At 47.7% G+C, this 17,193-nt stretch overlaps 1 protein-coding gene across 2 annotated transcripts in view; it reads left to right on the top strand.

Annotated features, from left to right (window-relative positions):
- Positions 1 to 5,254, top strand: part of cdk5rap3 (CDK5 regulatory subunit associated protein 3) — a 102,101-nt gene extending 96,847 nt beyond the window's left edge. The window contains exon 14 of one of the 2 annotated variants that reach the window (XM_063037049.1): positions 4,995 to 5,254. In XM_063037049.1, the coding sequence (XP_062893119.1) occupies positions 4,995 to 5,060 (66 nt within the window). In that variant the 3' untranslated portion in view covers positions 5,061 to 5,254. The remainder of the gene's footprint in view (positions 1 to 4,994) is intronic. The other variant, XM_063037051.1, reaches the window with a different exon arrangement.
- The last annotated feature ends 11,939 nt before the right edge of the window (positions 5,255 to 17,193 follow it).

The following is a 17,193-nucleotide window of genomic DNA, read 5'->3' as shown; positions in this document are numbered from 1 at the left end:
CCTCATCCAAGTCATTAATATATATTGTTGATGTGTTGGTAAATTGGATTGGTAAATATGCAGATGATATTAAGATAGTTGGTGTTGTGGATAATGTTTCAAATCTCTTACTAGCCCTTCTTTCAGTTAGTCCTGACGTAGGGTCTCAGCCCGAAACGTCGACTGTACCTCTTCCTAGAGATGCTGCCTGGCCTGCTGCATTCACCAGCAACTTTTGAAATTCCAGCATCTGCAGATTTCCTCGTGTTTGTGGATAATGAAGTAGGTTTTCAAAGCTTTCAGAGAGATTTAGGCCAGTTAGAAGAGTGGGCCGAAAGATGGCAGATGGAGTTTAATGCTGATAAATGTGAGGTGCTACATTTTGGTAGAACTAATCAAAATAGGACATACACGGTAAATGGTAGGGCATTGAAGAATGCAGTAGAACAGAGGGATCTAGGAATAATGATGCATAGTTCCCTGAAGGTGGAATCTCATGTGGATAGGGTGGTGAAGAAAGCTTTTGTATGCTGGCCTTTATAAATCAGAGCATTGAGTTATAGGAGTTGGGATGTAATGTTGAAATTGTACAAGGCATTGGTAAGGCCAAATTTGGAGTATTGTGTACAGTTCTGGTCACCGAATTATAGGAATGATGTCAACACAGATAGAGTACAGAGAAGATTTACTAGAATGTTACCTGGGTTTCATCTCCTAAGTTACAGAGAAAGATTGAACAAGGTGGGTCTTTATTCTTTGGAGCGTAGAAGGTTGAGGGGGGACTTGATAGAGGTGTTTAAAATTATGAGGGGGATTGATAGAGTTGACATGGATAGGCTTTTTCTATTGAGAGTGGGGAAGATTCAAACAAGAGGACATGAGTTGAGAGTTAAAGGGCAAAAGTTTAGGGGTAACATGAGGGGGAACTTCTTTACTCAGAGAGTGGTAGCTGTGTGGAACGAGCTTCCAGTAGAAGTGGTTGAGGCAGGTTCGATGTTGTCATTTAAAGTTAAATTGGATGGATATATGGACAGGAAAGGATTGGAGGGTTATGGGCTGAGTGCAGGTTGGTGGGACTAGGTGAGAGTAAACATTTGGCACGGACTAGAAGGGCCGAGATGGCCTGTTTCCCTGCTGTAATTGTTATATGGTTATTGACAAAAGAACTCATCCAGTTTACGCTTCCGTGTTCTTTTGATTGACTGTCAATGAACATAATCAGCGCAGACACCTAGTGCAGATGATGGACTGTCTTCATGCAATATTTTCAACGATTGCATCCTCCAAATCTTCATTCTCATTGTAACATTCAAGGTGATTGTCGATACCTTCAATTTTTTTTTTGTACTTCATAACTCGTTGAAGTAGTCGATTCCGGTTAATTGGGCCACGGGTTAATTGGGGCAGCCACTTATGCAGAATAACTCTCAAAGAACAAAAACTAATTGAGAAATTAGTAATTTGCTGTGGTGTGCTGGCACAACCCATACCAATAAACAATATTGAACAGTCTTAAAGGACTACATAACGTATGAAGTTGGAAGTGCAGAATTGGAATAAAATGATCAGTAATACCAGCAGATCATAAACACAAGAGATTCTTCAGATGCTGGAAATATATACACATACATATACACACACACACACACACACACACACACACACACACACGGCAGCATCTGTGGAGATGGATGAAGAGTCACTGTTTCAGGCCGAGAACCTTCATCAGGACTGTACCATCGTGTAGTTAAAGGTTAATTGATCATTGTAAGTTACCCCGTGATTTGGCTAGGATCAGAGGACTGCTGGGTGCCGTGCATACTCCAATAAATAACCAATAGTTTGAATCAGGGTCCTTGGCTTGGGGTCCCCATTCCAGGGGGTCCGTGAACGTGGGTGGGGGAAAAAAATTCATCTTTATTTTCATCCTTAAACTTAGCAGTCCCTACAATTGTAAATGTAGGCAAAAAAACAAGATTTCTTTGCCAATTAGGATTTTCAACTCTTGTTACCATTAAGATAAAACGTTGTAATCGATTGGCTGTCCAACATGACGTGCGTGTGGCTTTGTCAAAGACCACCCTAGAGTTTAATGCTCTTATTCAAGTTGAGTAGCAACGGCTTCCACGTTGATACGTCTTTGAAAAGTGTAATTTAATTTTAACTGGCTGATGTCTGAAATATATAGTCTTGTTATTTAGATTAGATTCGATTATGAGGACACACAGTCCTCGTTTATTGTCATTTAGTAATGCATGCATTAAGAAATGATACAATGTTCCTCCAGTGTGATATCACAGAAACACAAGACAGACCAAGACTGAAAAACTGACAAAAACCACATAATTATAACATATAGTTACAACAGTTCAAAGCAATACCGTAATTTGATAAAGAACAGACCATGGCCACAGTAATGTGGGGTATTTAATCTGTTAATGAAGAAACATCAACATTACTACATCACAAATATACTTATTTTTTAATGTTTTGACAACTATATTTCAATAAAACTGCTCTCTTCTGTAATCCTAGGTTATTGCATGTTATATATTTTTAAAATATTATTCTGAGAATGGGTCTACAGACTTCAAAGGGGTCCATGGCATAAAAAGGGTCACGAACCCCTGGTTTAAAGTGTTTACGGTGCAGCGACGGCTATTGGATGGGGGTGTGGAAGTCGAACTAGAACGGTTGATCAGATTAACTGCCTGGGGGAAGAAACTTGTAAGAGGGCACGAAGTTTTTTTGACCCTGTAGAGCTTTGCGGAAGGGAGATTTTGGGAAAGGCAGTTCGCTGGATGGTTAAGGAAATGAGTCAGTAAATTTATTTTCAGATTACGTGTATGTCACCGTGTACTATTGCCAAAGCCAGCGCCGCCTTTGGGAGACTCCATGAGAACGTCTGGGAGCGGAGAGGACTCAGTCTTACCACCAGGCTGAAGGTCTACTGTGCAGTGGTCCTTACCACCCTCCTTTACGCCAGCGAGACCTGGACTGTCCACAGCAGACACGCCAAACAGCTCAACCACTTTCACCTGAGCTGTCTCCGCAGACTCCTCCACATCGGGTGGCAGGACAAAGTCCCCGACACGGAAATCCTGGAACGAGCTGGGCTCTGCAGCGTCTACACCCTCCTGCTGAAAGCCCAAGCCAGGTGGGCTGGACATGTGGTCAGAATGCCAGACAGCCGATTGCCTGAGCAGCTGCTGTACGGAGAACTGTGTCAGGGCAAGCGCTCAGTCGGGGGGCAGAAGAAACGTTACAAGGGCTGCCTGAAAGCGTCCCTCAAAGGCCTGGGTGTCGACATCAACACGTGGGAGACGCTTGCCCACGACCGTCCAGCTTGGCGCAGCAAGATCACCACAGGAGCCCGTGCAGCTGAAGTCAGGCGCATCATCGAGGCGCAACGAAAGCGTGCTGTGCGCAAGGGCCCGAGCAGCATCCACTGCCACGACAGCACCCACCCACTTGTGTCCCACATGTGGGCGAACCTTCAGGGCCCGGATTGGCCTCATCAGTCACCTCCGGACCCACAGTCACCAATCTCCCATTTGACTTTGAAGCCATGGTCATCTTCGACTACGAAGGACGAACAACAACAACCCTGAGGTTCATCCTCCTCCGGGCTTCCAAAGTAATTGCAAAGAAACACACTAGAATCAATGAAAAGCCAGACGTGATGAGGTGGACACACAACCAGTGTGCAAAAGACAACAAACTCTGCCAATGCAAAAGGAAAAAACAATTATAACAGTAAATTAAAAATATATATCAAGAGCACAAGAGTTCTTAAAAGTTCTTAAGAGTCTGTAGGTTGTGGAATAAGTTCAGAGATGAGGTCCATGAATTTATCCACACTGGCTCAGGTGCCTGATGTTTGAGGGGTAATAACTGTTCCCGAACCTGGTGGTGTGGGCCCTGAGGCTCCTGTACCTCCTTCCGGATGGTTGAGGGGGTAATAACTGTTCCTGAACCTGGTGGTGTGGGTCCTGAGGCTCCTGTACCTCCTTCCTGATGGTTGAGGGGGTAATAACTGTTCCTGAACCTGGTGGTGTGGGTCCTGAGGCTCCTGTACCTCCTTCCTGATGGTTGTGGGGTAATAACTGTTCCTGAACCTGGTGGTGTGGGACCTGAGGCTCCTGTACCTCCTTCCTGATGGTTGTGGGTTAATAACTGTTCCTGAACCTGGTGGTGTGGGCCCTGAGGCTCCTGTACCTCCTTCCTGATGGTTGAGGGGTAATAACTGTTCCTGATCCTGGTGGTGTGGGTCCTGAGGCTCCTGTATCGCCTTCCTGATGGTTGAGGGGGTAATAACTGTTCCTGAACCTGGTGGTGTGGGTCCTGAGGCTCCTGTACCTCCTTCCTGATGGTTGAGGGGTAATAACTGTTCCTGAACCTGGTGGTGTGGGTTTTGAGGCTCCTGTACCTCCTTCCTGATGGTTGAGGGGTTAATAACTGTTCCTGAACCTGGTGGTGTGGGTCCTGAGGCTCCTGTACCTCCTTCCTGATGGTTGAGGGGTAATAACTGTTCCTGAACCTGGTGGTGTGGGTCCTGAGACTCCTGTACCTCCTTCCTGATGGTTGAGGGGGTAATAACTATTCCTGAACCTGGTGGTGTGGGTCCTGAGACTCCTGTACCTCCTTCCTGATGGTTGAGGGGGTAATAACTGTTCGTGAACCTGGTGGTGTGGGTCCTGAGACTCCTGTACCTCCTTCCTGATGGTTGAGGGGGTAATAACTGCTCCTGAACCTGGTGGTGTGGGTCCTGAGGCTCCTGTACCTCCTTCCTGATGGTTGAGGGGGTAATAACTGTTCCTGAACCTGGTGGTGTGGGACCTGAGACTCCTGTAGCTTCTTCAGGTGCTACAGTGATGGTAGACTACACCTTCCAGAATCTCGGGACAGCCCGAAGGCTTCAGACATGTTCTAGTTCAGCACGTGGCTCTGTTTAGAGCCTGACTCGGCGTCAAGACAATGTGCTAAGTCCCTGTCTCCATTGTCTGTGCTTTCAGATCGAGACCGATATCTCCAAGCGCTACCAGAACCGGAGGGTGAACCTGATGGGCGTCGTCGTCTGACCTGTCCGCACGGCCGAGTCTTCGCACCATTATTTATTTGCTACCTGCCTGAGGAGGGGACGGCCCGCGCCGAAACGGGGGGAGGGGGGAAGATCGGACCAGGTGTTCAACAGGCAAAGGACATTTTAGAATGGTCACCCTGACCCCAGCGACAATAAAGTAACTGAACCCAGAGCCAGTCGCACTTTATTTTGCTCGTGCACAAGAAGAACTGCGTGGCCCCTGTCACCGTTCTGCCCAGAGTAACACCGCTTCTTTTGCAGAATCAGCTTATCATTTGCGGATATTGGCGGTTTGGGGAATGTAAGTTTTGAATTCCTTCCTTGCGAAGTCGTTCGCAGCAGAGGAGTCAGAGGTCACCGGAAAGCAACCGGCGGTGACTTTGAAGTGAGTAAACGATTGCCTGTCAGTTGGCGTGTGTGCCTTGTATCGCTTATGTTGTCTCCCGAGCCCTGGTGTGCAGAGGGAAGCTGTTACGGACGTGAGGAAGTCTGCAGACGCTGGAAATCCGAGCAACACACACGCACGCACACATATGCACACCTGCCTACCCACCCACTTACCCACCCACTCACCCACCAACCCACCCACCCACTCACCTACCTACCCACTCACCCACCAACCCACCCACTTATCTACCTACCAACCGACCCACCCACCCATTAACCACCTACCCACTCACCCACCCACCCACACACCCACTCACCTACCCACCCACCCACTTACGCACCCACCTACCTAACTACCCACCCACCAACCCACCCACCCACTCACCTACCTACCCACTCACCCACCAACCCACCCACTCACCTACCAACCCACTCACCCACCAACCCACCCACCCACTCACCTACCTACCCACTCACCCACCAACCCACCCACTTATCTACCTACCAACCGACCCACCCACCCATTAACCACCTACCCACTCACCCACCCACCCACACACCCACTCACCTACCCACCCACCCACTTACGCACCCACCCACCCAACCACTCACCCAACCACTCACCTACCTACCCACCCACACACCCACTCACCCACCTACCCCCCTACCCACCCACCTACCCCCCTACCCACCCACCCACTCACCCACCAACCCACCCACCCACTCACCTACCTACCCACTCACCCACCAACCCACCCACTTATCTACCTACCAACCGACCCACCCACCCATTAACCACCTACCCACTCACCCACCCACCCACACACCCACTCACCTACCCACACACCCACTCACCTACCCACCCACCCACTTACGCACCCACCTACCTAACTACCCACCCACCAACCCACCCACCAACCCACCCACCCACTCACCTACCTACCCACTCACCCACCAACCCACCCACTTATCTACCTACCAACCGACCCACCCGCCCATTAACCACCTACCCACTCACCCACCCACCCACACACCCACTCACCTACCCACCCACCCACTTACGCACCCACCTACCTAACTACCCACCCACCCACCCACCCACTCACCCACCAACCCACCCACCCACCCACTCACCCACCAACCCACCCACCCACCCACTCACCCACCAACCCACCCACTCACCCACCAACCCACCCGCCCATTAACCACCTACCCACTCACCCACCCACCCACACACCCACTCACCTACCCACCCACCCACTTACGCACCCACCTACCTAACTACCCACCCACCCACCCACCCACTCACCCACCAACCCACCCACCCACCCACTCACCCACCAACCCACCCACTCACCCACCAACCCACCCACCCACCCACTCACCCACCAACCCACCCACCCACCCACTCACCCACCAACCCACCCACTCACCCACCAACCCACCCACCCACTCACCTACCAACCCACTCACCCACCAACCCACCCACCCACTCACCTACCTACCCACTCACCCACCAACCCACCCACTTATCTACCTACCAACCGACCCACCCACCCATTAACCACCTACCCACTCACCCACCCACCCACACACCCACTCACCTACCCACCCACCCACTTACGCACCCACCCACTCGCCTACCTACCCACCCACCTTACACACCCACCAATCCACTTACGCACCTACCCACCCAACCACCTACTTAGCTAGCTAGCTACCTACCCAACCAACCCATCAACTAACTAACCAACCAACCCACCCTCAGCAGGACGGGCAGACTGCTTTTGGGACTCCAGTCCCGGCCCGAAACGCCGGCTGTTTACTCTCCTCCATAGATGCTGCCTGGCCTGCTGGGTTCCTCCAGCATTTTGTGTGTGTGTGTGTGTGTGTGTTGAATGAGAAGCTATGCCCTCATTATTTCCCATGGTAGGGAAGTCTAGGACAAGAGGGCACGACTTCAGGATTGAAGGACGCCCATTTAGAACTGAGATGCTGAGAGATTACTTTAGTCAGGGGGTGGTAAATCTGTGGAATTTGTTGTCACGAGCGGCCGTGGAGGCCAAGTCACTGGGTGCATTTGAGGCAGAGATATATAGGTTGTTGACTAACGAGGGCATCAAACGGTATGGGGTGAAGGCAGGGGAGTAGGGATGACTGGAAGAATTGGATCAGCCAATAGACTACTTCTGCTCCTGTATCTTTTGGCATTTCGTGCCTAGCTGGCTCCACAGTATCTTTGCCGGGACATAATGTTAACCCTTCCCTAGTCGCAGCTCTGACATCTTACGGCTATGGAGTCGTGAATCTATTCCGAGCGGATGGTAGAAATGGCGGGGGGGGGGGGAGGGGGAGGATTTAGGAGCTTTCTTTCGATGTGCGAAGTGTAAAGAATTTTAAAGTTTAGCTGCACTGGTCACACCTCTGTCGGAATACACACGGGCTGCATTGCCCATTGTGCTTGCTGTACAGGAGGTGGGCATGGGAGAGGAACGGCTTCTGAAACACAGAGGCAACCTGGCCCTCCAAAGAGGCAAGCAACCCACCCACGTTTCCTGGCGGCTCGGCTGCCACAGTCTCGGGATCTCTCAAAGCACCGCACGCTCTGTGGAAATGTTTAAAGGCAAAAGATGATCTTTACTTTGACACATTTACATCGAAACATTGAGACATCAAGTTGAAGTTTGTTGTTATTCAGTTGTACGCATGTATACGGTCAAATGAAACAATGCTCCTTCAGACCACCTCGCACAGCACACTACGTATAACTGACACACAGCACACTACATATAACACACACAGCACACTACATATAACTGACACACAGCACACTACATATAACACACACAGCACACTACATATAACATACACAGCACACTACATATAACACACACAGCACACTACATATAACACACACAGCACACTACATATAACACACACAGCACACTACGTATAACTGACACACAGCACACTACATATAACACACACAGCACACTACATATAACACACACAGCACACTACATATAACACACACAGCACACTACATATAACACACACAGCACACTACATATAACACACACAGCACACTACATATAACACACACAGCACACTACATATAACACAAACAGCAGACTACATATAACACACACAGCACACTACATATAACTGACACACAGCACACTACATATAACACACACAGCACACTACATATAACACACACAGCACACTACATATAACACACACAGCACACTACATATAACACACACAGCACACTACATATAACACACACAGCACACTACGTATAACTGACACACAGCACACTACATATAACACACACAGCACACTACATATAACTGACACACAGCACACTACATATAACACACACAGCACACTACGTATAACTGACACACAGCACACTACGTATAACTGACACACAGCACACTACATATAACACACACAGCACACTACATATAACTGACACACAGCACACTACATATAACACACACAGCACACTACATATAACTGACACACAGCACACTACGTATAACTGACACACAGCACACTACATATAACTGACACACAGCACACTACATATAACACACACAGCACACTACATATAACTGACACACAGCACACTACATATAACACACACAGCACACTACATATAACTGACACACAGCACACTACATATAACTGACACACAGCACACTACATATAACACACACAGCACACTACGTATAACTGACACACAGCACACTACATATAACACACACAGCACACTACGTATAACTGACACACAGCACACTACATATAACACACACAGCACACTACGTATAACTGACAAACAGCACACTACATATAACTGACACACAGCACACTACGTATAACTGACACACAGCACACTACATATAACTGACACACAGCACACTACATATAACACACACAGCACACTACATATAACTGACACACAGCACACTACATATAACACACACAGCACACTACATATAACTGACACACAGCACACTACATATAACTGACACACAGCACACTACATATAACACACACAGCACACTACATATAACTGACACACAGCACACTACATATAACTGACACACAGCACACTACGTATAACTGACACACAGCACACTACATATAACACACACAGCACACTACGTATAACTGACACACAGCACACTACATATAACACACACAGCACACTACATATAACACACACAGCACACTACATATAACTGACACACAGCACACTACGTATAACTGACACACAGCACACTACATATAACTGACACACAGCACACTACATATAACACACACAGCACACTACATATAACTGACACACAGCACACTACATATAACTGACACACAGCACACTACATATAACTGACACACAGCACACTACATATAACACACACAGCACACTACATATAACTGACACACAGCACACTACATATAACTGACACACAGCACACTACATATAACTGACACACAGCACACTACATATAACACACACAGCACACTACATATAACTGACACACAGCACACTACATATAACACACACAGCACACTACATATAACTGACACACAGCACACTACATATAACTGACACACAGCACACTACGTATAACTGACACACAGCACACTACATATAACTGACACACAGCACACTACATATAACACACACAGCACACTACATATAACACACACAGCACACTACATATAACACACACAGCACACTACATATAACACACACAGCACACTACATATAACTGACACACAGCACACTACATATAACACACACAGCACACTACATATAACTGACACACAGCACACTACGTATAACTGACACACAGCACACTACATATAACACACACAGCACACTACGTATAACTGACACACAGCACACTACATATAACACACACAGCACACTACATATAACTGACACACAGCACACTACATATAACACACACAGCACACTACATATAACTGACACACAGCACACTACATATAACTGACACACAGCACACTACATATAACACACACAGCACACTACATATAAACTGACACACAGCACACTACGTATAACTGACACACAGCACACTACATATAACTGACACACAGCACACTACATATAACTGACACACAGCACACTACATATAACTGACACACAGCACACTACATATAACACACACAGCACACTACATATAACTGACACACAGCACACTACATATAACACACACAGCACACTACATATAACTGACACACAGCACACTACATATAACTGACACACAGCACACTACATATAACTGACACACAGCACACTACATATAACTGACACACAGCACACTACGTATAACTGACACACAGCACACTACGTATAACTGACACACAGCACACTACATATAACTGACACACAGCACACTACATATAACTGACACACAGCACACTACATATAACACACACAGCACACTACATATAACTGACACACAGCACACTACATATAACTGACACACAGCACACTACGTATAACTGACACACAGCACACTACATATAACTGACACACAGCACACTACATATAACTGACACACAGCACACTACATATAACACACACAGCACACTACATATAACTGACACACAGCACACTACATATAACACACACAGCACACTACATATAACTGACACACAGCACACTACATATAACACACACAGCACACTACATATAACTGACACACAGCACACTACATATAACTGACACACAGCACACTACATATAACTGACACACAGCACACTACATATAACTGACACACAGCACACTACATATAACTGACACACAGCACACTACATATAACACACACAGCACACTACATATAACACACACAGCACACTACATATAACACACACAGCACACTACATATAACTGACACACAGCACACTACATATAACTGACACACAGCACACTACATATAACTGACACACAGCACACTACATATAACACACACAGCACACTACATATAACTGACACACAGCACACTACATATAACACACACAGCACACTACATATAACACACACAGCACACTACATATAACACACACAGCACACTACATATAACTGACACACAGCACACTACATATAACTGACACACAGCACACTACATATAACTGACACACAGCACACTACATATAACTGACACACAGCACACTACATATAACACACACAGCACACTACATATAACACACACAGCACACTACATATAACTGACACACAGCACACTACATATAACACACACAGCACACTACATATAACTGACACACAGCACACTACATATAACTGACACACAGCACACTACATATAACACACACAGCACACTACGTATAACTGACACACAGCACACTACATATAACACACACAGCACACTACATATAACTGACACACAGCACACTACATATAACTGACACACAGCACACTACATATAACACACACAGCACACTACGTATAACTGACACACAGCACACTACATATAACACACACAGCACACTACATATAACTGACACACAGCACACTACATATAACTGACACACAGCACACTACATATAACACACACAGCACACTACATATAACACACACAGCACACTACATATAACACACACAGCACACTACATATAACTGACACACAGCACACTACATATAACTGACACACAGCACACTACATATAACACACACAGCACACTACGTATAACTGACACACAGCACACTACATATAACACACACAGCACACTACATATAACTGACACACAGCACACTACATATAACTGACACACAGCACACTACATATAACACACACAGCACACTACGTATAACTGACACACAGCACACTACATATAACACACACAGCACACTACATATAACTGACACACAGCACACTACATATAACACACACAGCACACTACATATAACACACACAGCACACTACATATAACACACACAGCACACTACGTATAACACACACAGCACACTACGTATAACTGACACACAGCACACTACATATAACACACACAGCACACTACATATAACACACACAGCACACTACGTATAACTGACACACAGCACACTACATATAACACACACAGCACACTACATATAACACACACAGCACACTACATATAACTGACACACAGCACACTACATATAACACACACAGCACACTACGTATAACACACACAGCACACTACATATAACACACACAGCACACTACGTATAACTGACACACAGCACACTACATATAACACACACAGCACACTACGTATAACTGACAAACAGCAGACTACATATAACTGACACACAGCACACTACGTATAACTGACACACAGCACACTACATATAACACACACAGCACACTACATATAACACACACAGCACACTACATATAACTGACACACAGCACACTACATATAACACACACAGCACACTACATATAACTGACACACAGCACACTACATATAACACACACAGCACACTACATATAACACACACAGCACACTACGTATAACTGACACACAGCACACTACATATAACACACACAGCACACTACGTATAACTGACAAACAGCAGACTACATATAACTGACACACAGCACACTACGTATAACTGACACACAGCACACTACGTATAACTGACACACAGCACACTACATATAACACACACAGCACACTAAATATAACACAGCACACTACATATAACACACAGTGCACTAAATCTAACACACAGCACACTAAATATAACACACACAGCACACTACATATAACACACACAGCACGCTACATATGTTCGCCCACCGTCATCGTCGATGGGGACCCCGACACCATTATTGATGGTGTTGAGACTAACGCGTGATTTGGATTTAAGTGAGGGAGAGTTGCGCAGCGTCAGCCTCACTCTCTCTTCCCAATTCCCATCTGGATCCAGTAGCAAGACAGAGTCGAGACGGCTGGAGATGGGACGAGGCGCAGTGGATGACCAGGACATCTTCTGTGTCTTGTCCACGTTCCACGACGCTTGCAGAGACCGCCTTCTTGACCGTTGGACCTTCCATTGGTCTCGTCCGCTCAATCCGCCGGAGTCTGTCTTCACATGCTGGGATAGACAACTCCCTATCTCACCGAGGGTTTGAGGACCCGTCAGCTACCCTCACCTGGTTTAGCCGGCTTGTCGAAGCCGTTGCCCGGGGTGTGGCCGCTGTCGCATGCAAACAGCTACGGGGAGCCACAGGTGAGAGCTGAGTGCCAGGTGGAGACCAAAGGTGGACAAACCGCCTTGAAAAGGACGCAAACAAGAGGAAATCTGCAGATGCTGGAATTTCAAGCAACACACATAAAAGTTGCTGGTGAACGCAGCAGGCCAGGCAGCATCTCTAGGAAGAGGTGCAGTCGACGTTTCGGGCCGAGACCCTTCATCAGGACTAACTGAAGGAAGAGCTAGTAAGAGATGTGAAAGTGGGAGGGGGAGGGGGAGATCGGAAATGATAGGAGAAGACAGGAGGGGGAGGGATGGAGCCAAGAGCTGGACAGGTGATTGGCAAAGGGGATATGAGAGGGTCATGGGACAGGAGGCCCAGGGAGAAAGACAAGGGGGGGGGAACCCAGAGGATGGGCAAGGGGTATAGTGAGAGGGACAGAGGGAGGAAAAGGAAAGAGAGAAAAAGAATGGGTGTATATAAATAAATTACGGTTGGGGGAGGTAGGACATTAGCGAAAGTTGAAAACGACGCAACATGTTCCCCCACCAGAGGTGCGACCCCTCCCTGACACCCTATACACGCCGCTCTACATATAACACGCAGCACAACACACACGTAATGCACGCACAGCACACTACATATAACTCGCACACGGCACACTGCGGGTATAACTTGTACAGCACACTACATATAACTCGCACACTACATATGACTCACGTATGCACGCATTAAATATAACTCGCGCACAGCACTGCATACAATTCACATGTAACACACTGTAATATACAGTTCTCTGCGGGAATGGGACCCACTTTCGGGGTTTCACGATGGGCCGTTATCCGATATATCAAAGGGTTCGGCTCGCCTTTGGAGGCCTAGGATCTCGGGGCTCTGGAGACAGGTGGATCGAAGGTTGGTGTCCCGACAGACCGCTGTGTCATGGGAGACGGCTGTGTGCCCAGAGACCCGAGATCTTTGGGCACAGATCTCGGGGGGGGGGGGCCCCAAACAACACAGAGGACTTTTGACATCGTAAACCAGCGAGTTGTTTGTCATGTCTCCCCACTCGCTAAGTTCGCGGCCTAAGGTAGAAGGAGATGAGTCATTAACTTCAAACTTTCTGCATAATCACTCAGAGTTGAACTGCACGTGAATGTAACGAGAGGTGTATAACTCATCGCCGTCTACCTTGGGCCACGAACTTATCAATCACCCCTGCTGTCGACCACTGTCTGGAGGTCCAAGGCGTCAACTTCTACAAAGAAGGGATCCATATGCTCCACAACCGCTGGACTAAGTGTGTAAATGTAGGAAAATAAAATGGACGCCTTCTACCTCGGGCGACGAACTTATCAATCACCCCTCGTAAACGTCTAACGCGACTGGCGCTTCGTCCGTGATGAGACCGGGGTGGTGGCGGGGAGTTCAGTCGTCTCACGGCCCTGGGGGAAGAAGCCGCTTCCCATCCGAACGGTTCCTGTCCAAATGCTACGCCGCCTCCTGCCTGATGGTCGGGAGTCCAAAGGGATTGTTGGATAGATGGGAGGGGTTGTTGACAATACTCAGGGCCCTGCATACACAGCGCTCCTGCTAAATACCTCTGACGGGTGGAAGGGAGGCCGACGGTGACGTGCCCACCGCTTCCTAGCCCTAACTTGTACGCCTTTAGAACGTGGGGTGATGGGGAGGGATCCGGGGCACCCGGAGCAAACCCACGTGTGGTCACGGGAAAAACGTACAGACAGTGAACCCCGACTCCCCGTTATAGAGGCTTCCTGTCCGCCGCGAATCTGCCCAACGCCTCACCGGCTACAGTCTACCCGCAGCCAGGGACAGATATACAAAAAGGTGCCGGGATCTTTACAGGAGCTTCCACAGAATCTATCTTTAATATCTCTACTTTTCCCCTTCAGGGTTCTTTTGAAGACCCTGACCTGGAGTTTACACGCTGATTTGGGTTCTTTGCGGGAACGGGACCCGCTCTCGCGGTCTCACGCCGGGCCATTGTCCGACATGCCGAGGGCGCGGCCTATAAGAGTTCGGCTCACCTTTGGGGGCCTAGGATCTCGGGGCTCTGGAGAGGGGCGGATCGAAGGTCGGTGTCCCGACAGACCAGCGTGTCGTGCGAGCCGGAACATCTTTAGCCGTGTCCTCAGAAACCCGAGAACTTTGGGCACAGAGCTCGGAAAAAGCGATGCAACGGATTTTTAACATCGTAAACCAGCGAGTTGCTTGATATGTTTCCCCTCTCGCTGTGAAAGGGGGAAATCTCTTTCTCCCTTATTAGAGAGAGAGAGAGAGCCTGTGGTATGTCGAATACCGGGTGAACAATGTAGTTTTGGGAGTACTGCAAGTCTGTATCTTTGCTGTTGCTTTGCTGCATGCTTGAGTGCTCAGTGGGGGGGGTACCAATGTTTTTTTTGACTGGTGGGGAGAAGAGGATTGTTGCTTGTAGCCACTTATGCGTGGGTGGGGGAAGCTGGGGGGACTTTGGGGTTCTAACATTTAGCTGTTGTTCATTCTTTGGGGGGACTCCTCTGTTTTGGTGGATGTTTGCAAAGAAGAAGCATTTCAGGATGTATATTGTATACATTTCTCTGGCATTAACTATACCTTGAAACCTTTGAAAGGGGCTAGTTAACATCATAAAGGATCCCACCCACCCTGCTCACGGATTGTTCATGGCTACATAGCATCCTTGCCAGTACCACCATCATCATCATTATGTGCTGTGTAGTATGACATCATCATCATGCGCCGTGTCATATCATATCGTGACCATGATTGTTCTTGGCAAATTTTCTGACAGAAGTACTTTGCCATCGCCTTCTTCTGGGCAGTGACTTTACAAGACCGGTGACCCTCCCCAGCCATTATCAATACTCTTCAGAGATTGTCTGCCTGGCATCAGTGGTCACATCACCAGGACTTGTGATCTGCACCACCAGCTGCTCATACGACCATCCACCTGCTCCCATGGTTTCACGTGACCCTGATCGGGGGGGGGGTGCTAAGCAGGTGCTACACCTCGCCCAAGGGTGACCTGCAGGCTAGCGGAGGGAGCCTCCTTTGGTAGAGGCTGATCTCCATCCCGCCACCCTAACTGACCACAACCTACCTCTTGTGTCCAACAACCACTTGGCCAACATAACTAAGCACGCTTCCAGTCTGTGGGACTTAAGTGTGTGTAATTGAGGAGGGGGAGTGGGTCTCATTGAAACCTATCGAATATTGAAAGGCCTGGCTGTGGAGAAGATTGCTCTGGGCCTGTATTTACTGGAGTTTAGGAGAATGAAGAGGGATCTCATTGAAACCTATTGAATATGGATGGGTCTAAATAGAGCGGATGTAAAGTTATGTTTCCTATAGTGGGGGGAAGTCTAGGACCAGAGGACACAGATAGAGTGAATGTGGAGAGGATGTTTCCTGTAGTGGGGGAGTCTAGGACCAGAGGACACAGATAGAGTGGATGTGGAGAGGATGTTTCCGATAGTG

The sequence above is a fragment of the Mobula hypostoma genome, chromosome X1 (assembly GCF_963921235.1).
Source record: "Mobula hypostoma chromosome X1, sMobHyp1.1, whole genome shotgun sequence".
NCBI classification, from domain to species: Eukaryota; Metazoa; Chordata; class Chondrichthyes; order Myliobatiformes; family Myliobatidae; genus Mobula; species Mobula hypostoma.
Note: the sequence above shows the minus strand (reverse complement) of the source record. Positions and strands in the feature narration are given on the sequence as shown.